Here is a 16,279-nt window from a genome sequence, read left to right as displayed (position 1 = left end):
TTGAAATGTAGCTATTTTCAATGTTTAAACGTGGTGTGCGTTTGTGTCTTTCGTTCAATAAAGTCCTGGTCACCAAAGCAAAGTTTGTGGGGAATAATGGCAATTTTCTGTACTTTCGAGGCATAAGCAGTTAAAAATAACACTTAGTACCCAGGAACAAAAATCGTGTTACGTAACGTCTAATCGACGATTCTCTCTGACCTCGTGTTCCTCGCCTGCCCCGTCTCGTTTGTAAAGTTCTGCTCTCTGCCTGTGGCAAAAAAAACACACACAAGCATCATTAGCATCTAATTTGCATCTCATTTGCATGTATGCTAATGAGTTGGCAAGCGGCGCGCAGCGGAAACACCCACGACCTCCACCCGAAAGAGGAGCGCGTGTCTAAGTGGCCAGACGTTTCGGGCAACGACCCCCCTGCTCTTACCAGGGTTCACCAAGGAACGGAGAGCCTCGCCGAGTCTCTCGACACTTTTGCTCAGCAGGGTCTCGCCAGTGACCGCAGTGAGTGGGTGATGGTTACTTTGTCATCATTTAGAATTTTTAAACATGGCAAATTCTGGACCGTGACCCCGGCACGCAACGATCCTCCCCCCTCCTCTCGCGAACGGCTTCCGCGGAATCTTTAGCGTCCACTGCTAAGCGAGACTGCGCGTCGTTTTTGTTATCGTTCATTCGCCCGCAGTATTGACCAGAGCGGCCGCTGAAATTCGAACCGCAAACCTCTGCAAGAATAACAACAGCCACAACAACAACAACAGCCACAACAACAACAACAGCCACAACAACAACAGCCACAACAACAACCACAACAACAACAACCACAACAACAACAGCCACAACAACAATAGCCACAACGGGGATGTTCTATCCGTTGTTCTGAGCGTTTAAAAAGCTCCGGGGAAGGGGAGCGCGAGTCAGCCCCGCCCCTCTCGTCCCCGCAGCCCCTCCCCTCAACCCCGCCCCTCTCCTCCCCACAGCCCCTCCCCTCCCATCACATCACCGTCACGCATCGCCAGGTGACGCCACGCACGCATGCACACACACACACGCATGCACACACACGGATGCACACACCCACACGGATGCACACACACACGCATGCACACACACACACTGATGCACACACCCACACGGATGCACACACACACTGATACACACACACACTGACACACACACAGATGCACACACACACACACTGATACACACACACTGATGCACACACACACACCACACCGATGCGCACACACGCACACAGCTTGCACGCGCATGCACAGACACGCGCGCACTCACTAACAGATGCACAGGCACACACAGTCACACTCACGTGCACACAAACAGTCACGCACATGCAAACAAAGTCATACAAAAACAAAGATTCCCTACATAGCCTCATAGAATGTTGGGACAAGTGTCGTTATTCGCGAGCACCTGTGAAGGCCATTACGTCGCACGAGTGGTGGTGTTAATGGTGTGGTCGATGCCATGCCCGGCCGCACACACAGACACTCACACACGCAGTCACACACTCACTCGCTCACACACGCAGTCACACACACACGCAGTCACACACTCGCTCGCTCGCTCACACACACAGTCACACACACGCAGTCACACACACATAGTCACACACTCGCTCGCTCACACACGCAGGCAGTCACATACACACTCAAAAAGACAAAGATACCCCGTATATCCTTAACAGACTATAGGGGCAAGTGCTGTTAGCGAGCACCTATGAAGGCCGGCACGGCACACAAGGGGAGGGGGGCCAGAAATATGCACGGCCACCTTTGTCTCCCCAGTGGCGATGTTTACACACCAGGTACGCATTTGAGGCTGAGTCGACCTAGGCGAGACCCAGAACCGTTCCAGATAATTGTCACTGGTGGTGTTGGTGGCGGGATTCGAATCCCGGCCGCCGGGTTCGTAGCGCAGCGTCGCGCTAACCGCTGCACCACCGCTCCACGCGCCCGCACACTCACCCACCTATCGCAACACATCCCTCCTACACGCGCACGCACAGTCACAGACACAGTCACAGACACAGACACAGTCACAGACACAGTCACAGACACAGTCACAGTCACAGACACAGTCACAGACACAGTCACAGTCACAGACACAGACACAGTCACAGACACAGTCACAGTCACAGACACAGTCACAGACACAGTCACAGGCACAGTCACAGACACAGTCACAGTCACAGACACAGTTACAGACACAGTCACAGTCACAGGCACAGTCACAGACACAGTCACAGACACAGTTACAGACACAGTCACAGTCACAGACACAGTCACAGACACAGTCACAGGCACAGTCACAGTCACAGACACAGTCACAGACACAGTCACAGACACAGTCACAGTCACAGACACAGTCACAGTCACAGACACAGTCACAGACACAGTCACAGTCACAGACACAGACACAGTCACAGACACAGTCACAGTCACAGACACAGTCACAGACACAGTCACAGGCACAGTCACAGACACAGTCACAGTCACAGACACAGTTACAGACACAGTCACAGTCACAGGCACAGTCACAGACACAGTCACAGACACAGTTACAGACACAGTCACAGTCACAAACACAGTCACAGACACAGTCACAGGCACAGTCACAGTCACAGACACAGTCACAGACACAGTCACAGACACAGTCACAGACACAGTCACAGTCACAGACACAGTCACAGACACAGTCACAGACACAGTCACAGGCACAGGCACAGTCACAGGCACAGTCACAGACACAGTCACAGGCACAGTCACAGACACAGTCACAGACACAGTCACAGACACAGGCACAGTCACAGGCACAGTCACAGACACAGTCACGCGTCCGCACGCACCCACCCGGTCGCACACACAGTGACAGTCTCACATTCACAGTCGCACATTCACACGCGTGCGCGCGCGCCTTGCGCTGCGCTCTTCCCGAGTCCCGTTCGCTCCTCGCTTCTCGGCCACCGCCGCTATAAATCTATTTATATCGCTTTCCAGGTCACTGCGATCGATGGCAGCAATGACAAAAGCGCATTCCATCTGTAAGATAGCTTAATAGCACACAACTAATTGGCGAGGCGCCGCCAAGTTTGCAGCAAATAAGAACACAACTCGCCTGTGTTTGGTGTGCGGGAACGAAATTGCTGCTGTCTCTCCCCACGACATCACCACCACCACCGTCACCACCGTCACCACCACCATCACCACCACCACCGTCACCACGACCCACCCACTCACCTCTCTCCCCACGGCATCACCACCACCACCACCACCGTCACCACCACCATCACCACCTCCATCACCACCACTCACTCACTAACCTCTCTCCCCACGGCATCACCACCACCACCGTCACCACCACCATCCCCACCACCACCTCCATCACCATCACCGTCACCCACCCACTCTCTCACCTCCCTCCACCATCACCACCACCACCACCACCTCCATCACCACTACCGTCACCCACTCACCCACCTCCCTCCACCACCATCACCACCTCATCACCACCACCCACTTACTCACTCACCTCCTTCCACCACCACCCACTCACCTCCCTCCACCACCAACTCTATCACCACCTCCATCGCCACCACCACCCACTCACTCACCTCCCTCTACCACCACCACCGCCATCACCACCACCACCCACTCACTCACCTTCTACCACTACCCACTCACTCACCTCCCTCCACCACCAATTTTATCACCACCCACTCACTCACCTCCATCGCCACCACCACCCACTCACCTCCATCACCACCACCCACTCACTCACCTTCTACCACCACCACCCACTCACTCACCTCCCTCCACCACCAATTCTATCACCACCAGCATCATCACCACCTCCACCACTGCACAGCTCCATTTCGTTGGGAGCGGGTTACACAATCTGTGTGTCTAGCCATCACCACGATCAGCGGCACCACGACCACCAGCACCAGCACCACCACCAGCACCACCACCAGAACCCCCCCCCTCCGCCACCTTCGTTTTGAAAGGGGGGGGATTCTCCCCCCTCTCTCTCTCGCGGCGCGCAGCTCTTTTCACGCACAACAATTTCACTATCGCCGCTGGCAATTATTTGCGAGCGTCTCCTCGGCCTCCGTCCGCCGAGTCACCGTCGACCGACCGAGCGAATCCGCCCGGCCCCCCCGACCGTGAAGTTCCCATTACTCTCGTCTCGGGCGGTCGCCCCGCCTGGCCCAGGGATAATGATGTGTTGTTTCTCTCCGGCATAATCTGTCATGCGTGCCTCCTACGACCAAGCTCGCATTTCTCCTTGTTCTTATTTTTTTTATATTCGTTTCTCGTTTCCCCGTGGTCGCGGGCGCGGAAAGAAGAGAGAGGAGAGAGGGGAGGAGGAGGGAGACGCCGCGACGTGGAGAGAGCTCCTCCGATCCGCTCGCTCGCCACCAAGAGAGAGAGAGAGAGAGTACGCAGAGGAGCGGTGCGTTACATCGCTGCTGTTGTTGTTATTTATACATCGTTACTGCTCCTATTATTATTGTTGTTGCTGCTGCTGTTGTTGTTGCTTAGTGTGAACATGTAGCGACGGAGAAGAAGGGAGGGGGTAAGAGGATAAGAGGAAGAAGAGGTCAAGAAGGGGGGAGATCGTCAGAGGAGGAGGTAACGAGGAGCAGCAGGAGGAGCAGGAGGTAACGAGGAGGAGCAGCAGGAGGAGCAGGAGGTAACGAAGAGGAGGAGGTAACGAGCAGGAGGAGGAGGTAACGAGGAGGGTTGATAACACACAGGGGAGGGGGAGGGGGACAGAAGTTGAAAAGGAGGAGGACCCCAAGAAGAGGAGGGGAGAGAGGAGAACAACAACAACAACAGCAGCAGGAGGACACAACAAGTAGACGAGGAGGAGGACAAAGAGGAGGAGGAGGGAGAGGGAGCGCGCTCGCTGCGCGCCCGTGCGGCAGCGGGGCGCGTCGCCTCCTCGGCTGCCGCTGGGAGAGGCGGCGCAGCGGAGCTCAGAGGCGGCGACTCGCGACCCGGGGAGCGGGGAGCGGGGGATAGGGGATTGGGGATTGGAGGATCAGGGGATCGGGGGATCAGGGGATTGGGGGGACGGCGCACAGCTCGGGGAGGTCCTCTTGGAACTTCTCGGGAACCCTGAGAACTTCTAGGACCCCACCAACCCTCCCCCCCCCTCGTCTTAGAACCGCTGTTGTAGAACTGCTCGCAACTCCCGCGCTGGGACTGATTGGGATCGTTGGAATGTCCAGATCCCCTTGATCCCCTCTGGAACCCCTTGGGACCCCTTGGAACTCCTCGATTTTTGTTTGCAACTTGGGACTCGTTGGTTTCCTCCGCAAACCCCGTGGAACTATTTGGAACTTCTACAACCGCCTGGAAGCGATTGAAATCTCAGGTCTCCCAGGACCCATTTTGGAATCTATTGGAAGTCTTCGGACTTGGAGAACCGCTCCTCCTGCAAGCTGTAGATCGCCTCTGGGACTTCTTGGAACTTCTACGCCAACCAGAGCCGCTTGCAACTTCGGAACTGCGAGAGGCTCTCGGGACTTCTTGGAATCTCTTGGAACTCCAAGAAGTCTACTCCCCCCCACCGGCCCCCCCCCACCCCGCCCCCTCCCCCCAGCCCCCCCCCCTCGCCTTGAGGAGCCGTCAACGCGGACGCGCAGAGGTGAGAGAACTTAGCGGGGAGTGGGGAGAGTGGTGGGGTGTGTGTGGGTGTGTGTATGTGTTGGGGAGAGTGGTGAGGGTGGGGGGTGTGAGTGTGTGTGTGTTGGGGAGGGTGGTGGGGTGTGTGTGTGTGGGTGTGTGTTGGGGAGGGTGGTGTGTGTGTGTGTTGGGGAGGGTGGTGGGGTGTGTGTGTGAGTGTGTTGGGGAGGGTGGTGGGGTGTGTGTGGGTGTGTGTTGGGGAGGGTGGTGTGTGTGTGTGTTGGGGAGGGTGGTGGGGTGTGTGTGTGAGTGTGTTGGGGAGGGTGGTGGGGTGTGTGTGTGAGTGTGAGTGTGTTGGGGAGGGTGGTGAGAGTGGGGAGTGTGTGTGTGTTGGGGAGAGTGGTGGGGTGTGTATGTGTGTTGGGGAGGGTGGTGAGGGTGGTGGGTGTGTGTTGGGGAGGGTGGTATGGGTGGTGGGTGTGTGGGGTGTGTGTGGGTGTGTGTTGGGGAGGGTGGTGGTGGTGGGTGGTGTGTGTGTGGGTGTGTGTTGGGGAGGGTGGCGGGGGTGTAGCGGTTAGCTCGCCGCGCTACGTATCCAGCGAGCTGAGTTCGATTCCCGCTTACGGCTAACACGAGTGACGACTATCTGAGTCCCTCCTGAGCCTCCCGATGCATGTGTGTATGTCGGACTTAGTTAGCACCGTGCGTAGCCAACCGTGCTAATCGGGTATGCGATTAGGTTGACTCAGCCTCAAATGAGTACCTGGGGCAGTATGCAAAGCATCGCCACTGGGGAGACAAAAGCGGCCGGGAGTGGTGCTGGCCACCCATCCCCTCGTGTACCGTGCCGGCCTTTATAGTTGCTACTCGCTAACAGCACTTGCCCCAACAGTCTGTTACAGGCTATACGGGGGATCTTTGTCTTTGTTTGTGTGTCTATGTGTGTGTCTTTGTGTGTGTGTCTGTGTGTGTGTATTTGTGTGTGTATGTGTGTGTGTGTGTCTGTGTGTGTCTCTGTGTGTACGTGTCTGTGTGTGTGTCTGTGTGTGTGTCTGTGTGTGTGTGTCTGTGTGTGTCTGTGTGTGTGTGTCTGTGTGTGTGTCTGTGTGTCTGTGTATGTGTGTCTGTGTGTGGTTGCGGCGGTGAGGTTAGTGGCGTGCGTGGATTATTGCATTCTTTGCCATTGTGGTTGATGATGGTAGGTGTCGGCGGGACAGGTGGTGGTGGTGGTGAAGTGTTGTGGGGTGGCAGTGCGGCTTGTGTGTTGTTGTTGCTGCTGCTGTAGTGCCGCTATTGTGTCTATGGCAAGACGGTAGTCCTGGTACCGGCAGACAATCTGAATCCGATTTCACCGCTCCATCTCCCCAGATTCATTGCCCTCTGGGGCAACCTCCATCCCTTAGGTTGCCAGTCCATCCTCACCATCATCATCACCATCATCGTCGTCATTGTTATTTATTTACTTATTCCACCCTTAGCTGGGACACAGACCCGGGTCGCGACTCGCTCTCTCACCCCGCGTGGCGGGGAGTTCACTGCGGGTCACTCGGAGCCTGCAGACCCCAGAGACACGCACAGCCCATTGAGAGGAGATCGCTTTCCCTCCCTCCCTCTCTCTCCCTCCCTCCCTCTCTCTTTACCTCTCCCACCGTCTCTGCCTCTCTCTCTCTTTTTAAGATCAGAGGAAACAAGAAGATGCCCGGTGTAGTCGGCACTTTGCTTCGTTCATCATTCCGTTTTTTTCCAATGCTTTGGTTTATGTGCCCCCCCCCCCTTTTTTAATGAAAGCTTTCACAAAAGATGTCACGCTCTGCTCTCCTCCTTCTTACCCCCTTCTCTCTCTCTCTCTGGCGCGGTTAGCAATGTCCCCTCTGTCGTTCTACGTTGTTTTGTTTAGAATTGGTCTTTAACAGTAGTAACAGCAACACACGACAATATTGTTGGCACCGCTTACAGCCATACTTCACCACGCTGGTCAGCCCTGGAAATACTACACTAATGATGATGATGATATATTCCGAATATACAGAGTGCACCACTCGTGAGATGAAAGTCCACACACCAGGTGATGATGATGATGGGGTGGTGGTGCCGATGGTGGTTTTGGTCGTGGTGATTGTGGTGTTCATTCTGGTGGTGGTGATGATGATGATAGTAGTGATTATATTTATGGTGATGATGATGGTGATTATGGAGGTATCGGTGATCATGGTGATGATGTTGATGCTGATGATGTTAAGAATGGCGATGGTGATGATGATTGTGGAATTGATGGTGTTGATAATGGCGTTGGTCGTAGTGTTTGTCGATGGTGTTAATGATGATGTGTTGGTTGTGTTGATGGTAATGATGGTGTAGGTGGTGATGGTAGTGATGGTGGTGATGGTGTAGGTGGTGATGGTAGTTATGGTGGTGATCGTAGTTATGGTGGTGATGGTTTAGGTGGTGATGGTAGTGATGGTGGTGATGGTAGTAATGGTGGTGATGGTGGTGATGGTGGTGATGGTCGTGATGTTCGTGGTGTTTGTCGGTATTGGTGGTAGCGGGTCTTTGTTGAATTCCCATGTGTGTTGGGGGATGGGGGAGACAAAGGCGGCCGAGCGTGGTGCTGGCCACCCTCCCCCTCGTGTGCTGTGCCGGCCCTCATAGGTGCTACTCGCGAACAGCACTTGGCCCAAATTCATGTCAGGGCTATACGGGGGATCTTTATCTCTGTGGGGATATGCACGGGGAGCACCCGAGTTGCCCTCCCGCCCACGGTCGACATCACTGACGAACATCTGAAGCCGTCTTTGGCTTGTCCCAGGTCGACTCAGCCTTAACATTGCGGTGTGTGCACATCGGCACTGGGGAGACGAAGACGGCCGGGCGTGGGTCCTGTCCGCTTCACCCCCCCCCCCCCCCATTCTTGCCTTCATAGATGTTCGCTATAAGCACTTGCCCTAAACCGTCGAGTCGTGGCTATACGGGTGATATTTGTCGTTGTAGCTCGCAGTTCCTCGTGTGCTGTGTGGTGGCATTAATCGGTGGCTCGCTGTCGGCACTTGCCCCACCCGTCTGCTAACGCTATATGGGGGATCTTTGGTGTGAGTGCGTCTTTGTGTTTTGTGTGAGTGCCGACATCATAGGTGCTCGCTTACAGCACTTGCCCCTATAGTCTGCGAAGGCTATACGGGGGCGCTTTGTCTGTGCGTGCGTGCGTGTGACGCGCACGCGTGTCGCGCGAGCTGTAGAACACCGCGAGGGGTGTCAGCACAGGCCCACGGCGGGACGCGCTCTCTCTCTCTCTCCTCTCTCTCTCCTCTCTCTCCCTTCCTTCTTACCCCAACTCTCTCTCTCCCCGTATCTCCCTGCGCTGTATCCGCTCTCCTCTCATCTCTCCACTCTACCGTCTGCCCTCCACTCTCTCCCCTTTCCTTATCCCCACACTGCATCTGCCCCCTCGCTTTCTCTTGCTCTCTCCTCCCCTCTCTTGGCTCTCTCCTCTCTCTGCTCCAATCTCCCCCCCCTCTTCCCTTTCCTCTCCCTTTGCTATCTCCTCTCTTCTCCCTCCACACTCTCGCCCCCCCCCTCTCGACTCTACCCCCCCCCCCCAGCGTCTCCCCACCCCTTATTGAGTCCCCCCCACCGCCCCCCCTCTCGACTCCCCCCCCCCCCCATCGTCCCCCCCCCCCTCTTGACTTCCCCCATCGCCCCTCCCCTCCTTCTCGACTCCCCCCCCCCCATCGCCCCCCCCTCTCGACTCCCCCCCCCCATCGTCTCCCCCCCACCTCTTGACTTCCCTCATCGCCCCTCCCCCCCCCCTTCTCGACTCCTCCCACCCCCCCACTCCGCTTCAAACCTCAGCTCCCCACGCTTCGCGCTCGATGAGTTTGGGTTTCCTGCAGCAAGATTCGAGCGAGCAGCCCGGCGGGGACTTTTAATTTGGCAAGAAACGCCGTGGGGTGTCGCGTGGGGGGGGGGGGGTGTCGCGTGGGGGGGGGGGGCGGTCCAGGGGGAGGGGGGGGCTTGAGGGGCGGGGGGATGCGAGGGTGTTTATGTGAAATTCCTTGACGAGTAAAAATGAAAAACCTTCATTCACAAATTTTCCCCCTCCGCTATGTGAACCTGAACCTAAGGAATTACTAAGCCCCCCCTCCCCCGTCATAGGAATGTGGAATTCCCACAAATGTCACGTGGCTGTAAACGGGAGACGAGTCCCCTTCCACGCTCATTTGAGCCTTGCAAAGATGTCACGGGGAGATGTTTGCTGCGTGTATGTATGTTGATGTATGTTGCTGTATGTATGTTGATGTATGTTGATGTATGTATGTTGATGTATGTTGATGTATATATGTGGAGCGGTTAGCGCTACGCTGCGCTATGAATCCGGCGACCCGGGTTCGAATCCTGCTCACGGCCAACACCAGTGACGATTATTTGAACCGGTCCTGGGCCTCCCCTAGGTCGGCTCAGCCTCAAATGAGTACCTGGTGTGTTGTGTAATTATCGCCACTGTGGAGACAAATGCGGTCGGGCGTGGTGCTGGCTACCCACCCCCTCGTGTACCGTTCCGGCCTTCATAGGTGCTCGTTAACAGCACTTGCCCCTACAGTCTGTTCAGGCTATACGGGGAATCTTTGTCTTTGTTTTTTTTGTATGTTGAACTTCTTTCGCACCGTACGTAGCCAACCATGCTAAGCGGAGGCGCGTGTGAATGTCACTGAGACGAGAGGGACTCGTCGTGGGGGCAGGAGGATGAGAGGACCCGCGCGGGTGGAGCTCAGGGCAAGCGCAGCGGTGGTTGTTGGGAGAAGTTGGGCAGGACGCGACGTGGGCACAAGGGACAGACAGTGGTGCCCGGGTGGTCGAGACCCACCGCGGAGTGGCAGCCAAAGGAGGATGAGGAGGCGACACGCCACCTCAGGAGGACGTTCACGGCGGAGATGGAGGGATGAGGAAAAGGGCTTCTTGTGGGTGGCCTTCATCCAGCAGTTGATAGAGCATGGCTGCTGCTGCTGCTGATGTAACGACGGAGGCCTCCGCGTGTATATGTGTGAGGCACGGCACGTGCCAGGGTACGCGACTACCGTCACAGGAGCCTCGAGATGATGCAGTGAGCTACGTCGCAGCGATATCGGTCAAATATTTGGCACCTAATGGGGCATAAGTTTGACAAGCGGGGAGTTCCAGACTGTGGGTGCAGCAGAGGAGAGTGAGCGACCCCCCCCCCCCCCCACCACCACCACACATTCACCTTCGCTCAGTGGTTGTGAACACGGACGTGAACCCCGTGCGTTCACAGACTCGACCTGCTACTGCGCAGCCATCCTCACCGCTGCTTGTTGAAACTTTTCCCCCACGGTTCACGCGGGGCTCACGTGGATATTGTAGGCGCTGTGCATTGCCAGACGGTTTCACATAAAGTGCTGCGATCTTTCTGATTTACGATAAAACATTGGGGCCAGCCCACTTGTAGCGGAGATGAAAGGAGAGACGCATGCACGAGACGGAGACGTAGTCGGGTAAGAGAGAGGTGCAGAGCAGACAGCGACGGAGAGTTATTGGCTTTGCTTCTGTTAATGAGCTCGTTGTGGTTACGGGCGATCTGAATTCAAACGTAGAGTCAATGCACCCCCGAATTATTCATGACACCCCTTGAGCCGCTTGGGATTTCACACTTTTGCTTGGTTTGCTTTTTGTCAATCCCCTCCCCTCCAGGCAACATCCATCCAGTCAGCACCACCACCACCACCTCGTCCTCCTCGTCCTCCGCGCCACACCGCGACGCAGCCATGTCCAAGTCGGCTGACCGCACCTCGACGTTCGACCCCTCGCACAGCGACAGCGTCCTGAGCGGCCTCAACCTCCTGTGGCGGCGGCAGATCATGTGCGACGTCACGCTGCTGGCGCACGGGCAGGAGTTCCGCTGCCACAAGGCCGTGCTCGCCTCGTGCTCGCAGTATTTCCGCGCGCTCTTCGAGAACGGCCTCCACCGGCCCTCGGACCCCTTCTCCACGCCGGGTCACGGTGGAGGAGGAGGCGGTGGTGGTGGCGGTGGCGGCGGTGTCGCCGGACTAAGCAGCAGCGGCAGTGGCAGCGTGAGCGGAGCTTCGTCTCCACATGACTGCAAGGATAAGGTGACGCCACATGGCTCGCCTTCGTCCGAAGGTCGAGGTGGCGGCGGTGGCGGTGGCGGCGGCGGCGGTGGTGGTGCAATTAACGCAGCGGCAGCAGCCGCAGCGGCGGCAGCAGCGGCGGCGGCGTCGGCCAAGTCGGGCCTCATCGCGAGCGTGGTGCTGCAGGGATGTCCGTCCGGAGGCTTGGCGCTGGTGCTGGAGTACATCTACACGTCCAACATGACGCTGTCGCTCGACACGGTGGAGGAGGTGCTCGTGGCAGGGAAGCAGCTGCACATGCCCTCGGTCACCAAGCTGTGCGCGCAGTTCCTCAACGGGCAGATTTCGGTGCAGAACTACAAGCAGGTGAGGACGCCTGCAGACGTCGTGGCGACGTCCACGGCACCGTGATTCGGCGATGCCAAAGTCGCGTAAACTGAGCGACGAGCTCTTTGGTCGGAGGCGACCTGGCCACGCGTGATGATAGCTCACCATGGAAGAGGCTGATGTCATCATCACCATCACCAATCGTGATGATAACTCACCATCGAAGGGGCTGATGTCATCATCATCACCATCACCACGCGTGATGATAGTTCACCATCGAAGGGGCTGATGTCATCACCATCACCATCACCACGCGTGATGATAGTTCACCATGGAAGAGGCTTATATCATCACCATCACCACTCGTGATGATAGCTTACCATCGAAGGGGCTGATGTCATCATCACCATCACCACTCGTGATGATAGTTCACCATCTAAGGGGCGTATAACAACATCATCATCGTCATCACACGTGGGAATAATTTATAGCTGTTGCCAACTAACTTAAACGCGTGTTGTTTATACATGTGGAGGAGGAGCGGGGCAATACCGGAGGAACCCGGATACACAATCCCCGCCACCACCACGGGGAGAGAGAGCGAACCACGCGGACTCCAAATATACAACAGGCATCGCCGGGCCGCGGGATCGAACTCACGGGCTCCTGTGCACAAGCACAGCGAACGACAACACCCTGTGTGTGTGTGTGGGGCCTGAAACGGAACAGTGTACAGGAGGCAACGTTTCAGGCAATGGCCCTTTATCGTAGCACATACATAGAGAGGCAAGGAGAGAGAGAGTGGTTGATGATATTGAAGACTGCGCCTGTTGATTTGCATTCTTTAAAAACAAATCCCGATTAAAAGTTCTGAAATTGGCGTGTGAACAGTTATCCATTAGTTACCAATAATTATAAATAGTGAGATCAATTGGACTAATGATCGTGATGATGACCATGATGGCATTTGTCTAGTCAGGGGCGGAGTGGTGGTGCAGCGCTTAGCGCAGTCCGCTAGAAAACCCGGCTCGTGAGTTTGATTCCCAACCACGGCCAAAATCAAGTAAACACAAATACGAGGCGACGTTTCGGGTAATGCCCCTTCTGCACAGCACGTACTGCTTGCTGACTTAGTCCTGTCTCACCGGACGCATTGAAGGGGAAGTCACACGGCAGTGGCTTCTGCCTGGATGTACGTGCCCCCTGTCATAGTAACGTGGAATTCGTCACAACAGACGGCGAGTCAGCGCGCGCTGCGGGGCCAATTCCCCCTTCTTCGAAGCACGTAGCAACAATGTTTATATTTTGTAAACATATACAGGGCGGCCCAAAAGTCAGGACACAGAGGGTTATTTCATTGATTCGAACACTGGCATGATAACATTTAATTATTTATTCTTTAAGTTAATATTGTTTCGACTATTTTCGTGATGAATATCTCCTTTTCTTCACATCCATCGTTTTTACAAAACCCGACCAAGAAAGCCCTGCGAATGAATTGAGACAACGACACAAAACGGATGACAGTTCAGAGATTAAACCCGCAAACTTAAAATAAGTTCCGAAATGAATTTCAAAAGATAATTCATGCACGCGTGAATGTTCATGGAAGTGAGTTCGAACATTTGCTACAATAAATGAACTAACCCGAGGTGATTTGTTAAAATAAATATAGTAACCCGATGTGTCCTAACTTTTGGGCCATTCTGTATAATAAAATAGACAGCCGACAACGGCGAACGACCCACGTTGACCTGCTGCTCCTGCTGCTCCTGCTGCTGCTGCTCCTGCTGCTGCTGCTGCTCCTGCTGCTGCTGCTCCTGCTGCTGCTCCTGCTCCTGCTGCTGCTCTGCTGCTGCTGCTCCTGCTGCTCCTGCTGCTGCTGCTCCTGCTGCTGCTCCTGCTGCTGCTCCTGCTGGTGCTGGTGCTGCTCCTGCTGCTGCTGCTCCTGCTGCTGCTCCTGCTGCTGCTGCTGCTCTCCACAGGTGAGCCGCATCGCCGCGGCGCACGACCTGGACGAGACACGCAAACTCGCGAACCGCTACTTCGTGGAGGACGTGCTGGCGCTGGGCTTGGGCGAGGTGTGCGCAGTGCTCGATGGGCCCCCGCCGCCCGTCGAGTCGGAGTTGGCCCTCTTCCAGATGGCCGTCATGTGGCTCGAGCACGAGCGCGAGGGACGCATGCGGCGAGCCCCCGAGCTGATGCGCCGCCTGCGCTTCGCGCTCATCCCGGCACACGACCTCGTGGAGCACGTGCAGAGCGTCGACTTCATGCGCTCCGAGCCCGCGTGCCAGAAGATGCTGCTCGACGCCATGAACTACCACCTGATGCCCTTCCGGCAGCACTGCATGCAGAGCGAGGCGAGCAGGTGGGTGGGAGGGAGGGAGGGCGCCCGGTGGGTGGCGGTGGTTAGCGGTGGTTGTTGGTGGTGGTGGTGGTTGGTTGTGGTGGTGGTTGATGGTGTTGGTGGTGGTGGTGGTCGTGATGAAGATGTTCATAATTCTATCGTAAGAATGTTGATATAATCGTACGTGATGATAATGATGGTGATTGACGGCAGTGGAGATGATGATACTTTGAGAGTGCTGTGGTAAACATCACGATCACAATCATCATCATTACCGCAGCCATTCTCTTCTGAGGAACGACAATCAAACGATCTCACTCACTTGATTTCATTCAATAGAATGTCATTCGCCTGATCCTTTCCACACGATCTCATTCGTTAATCTCATCCACCCGGTGGCTATGAGATGTTAACTCCCTCGCCTGGTGTACAGGTGGTCGTGGGTTCGATACCGACCTTGATGCCTGCTGCTGTATATTTGGAGTTTACGTGCCTCTCTCCCCGTGGTCGAATAGATTCTTCTTCGGGTCCTCCGGGTTTTCCCCTCCACATTTAGAAACACCGTACGTCTCGAGTATTTGACTTCTACAGATTTCCACACGAGCTACTTCGTTCAGCTGTCACTTGTGAGAGTCGGGTTGCTTCTGAAAAATAACTTCATAGCTCAGTGAGGGCCTCACCTGGTCAAATAAAAATAGTCGTCGCATGGTCTCATAGTTTTCATCCATTGACCTCACCCCCTCTCGATCTCATTCATTGATTTCATTCACAAGAATCTCCTTCACCCGATCTCATGATTGGCCCGGGGGGTCCGCGTGTCGCCCCCCCCCCACCGCCCCGACCCCGCGCAGGATACGAGGCACCAAGAAGTCTCTGCTTCTGCTGGGGGGGCTCCCCCCGGGACCCGACCGCCTGCCCAGCAACCTCGTGCAGTTCTACGACGACTCGCGCAAAACGTGGAAGATCCTGACCGGTGAGCGGAAGGGTTCTCACCCCACGGGGGCAGGTGTCGTGAGCGGGCAGCACCCGTGAAGGCCGGCACGAACGCACGAGGGGGTGGGTGGCCAACACCACGCCCGGCCGCCTTTGTCCCACCGGTGCTGATGTTTTACGCACTGCACACAGGTACTCATTTGAGGCTGAGTCGACCTAGGGGAGGCCCAGCACCGGTTCAGATATTCGTCACGGATGTTGGCCGTAGAGCGGGAGTCGAACTCGGGTGGCCGGGTTCGTAGCCAAGCGCGCTAACCACTGCGCCACCCCCCTCACACTCACACACACATACTCACACACACACACACACTCTCACACACACTCACACACTCTCACACACACATTCACACGCACACTCACACACACTCACACACATTCACACGCACACTCACACACACTCACACACTCACACACACTCGCACACAAACTTTCACTCTCGCTTAGCGTGCGGGGCGGCAGGTGGAGCCCATCTGGGGTTGAGTCAGCGCGAGGAGGAGCAGACACAGACACACACGTAGACACACACGTAGACACACAACGTGTACACACACACACAGACACACACGTAGACACACAACGTGTACACACACAGACACACACGTAGACACACAACGTGTACACACACACAGACACACACGTAGACACACACACAGACACACACAGACACACACGTAGACACACAACGTGTACACACACACAGACACACACGTAGACACACAACGTGTACACACACACAGACACACACGTAGACACACACACAGACACACACAGACACACACGTAGACACACAACGTGTACACACACACAGACACACACGTAGACACACAACGTGTACACACACACAGACACACACGTAGACACACAAC

At 55.8% G+C, this 16,279-nt stretch overlaps 1 protein-coding gene across 1 annotated transcript in view; it reads left to right on the top strand.

Moving 5' to 3' along the window:
• The first annotated feature begins 4,103 nt into the window (after positions 1-4,103).
• The window catches only part of KLHL14 (kelch like family member 14), a 30,707-nt gene continuing 18,531 nt past the window's right edge, over positions 4,104-16,279 (top strand). The window contains exons 1-5 of the mRNA XM_061562387.1: positions 4,104-4,470; positions 11,349-11,798; positions 11,880-12,112; positions 14,059-14,441; positions 15,272-15,393. Coding sequence (XP_061418371.1) covers positions 11,423-11,798; positions 11,880-12,112; positions 14,059-14,441; positions 15,272-15,393 — 1,114 coding nt within the window. The 5' untranslated portion in view covers positions 4,104-4,470; positions 11,349-11,422. The remainder of the gene's footprint in view (positions 4,471-11,348; positions 11,799-11,879; positions 12,113-14,058; positions 14,442-15,271; positions 15,394-16,279) is intronic.

This window comes from Lethenteron reissneri, chromosome 29, assembly GCF_015708825.2.
Source record: "Lethenteron reissneri isolate LAM-NWPU_2019-01 chromosome 29, ASM1570882v1, whole genome shotgun sequence".
Classification (NCBI taxonomy): domain Eukaryota; kingdom Metazoa; phylum Chordata; class Hyperoartia; order Petromyzontiformes; family Petromyzontidae; genus Lethenteron; species Lethenteron reissneri.
Note: the sequence above shows the minus strand (reverse complement) of the source record. Positions and strands in the feature narration are given on the sequence as shown.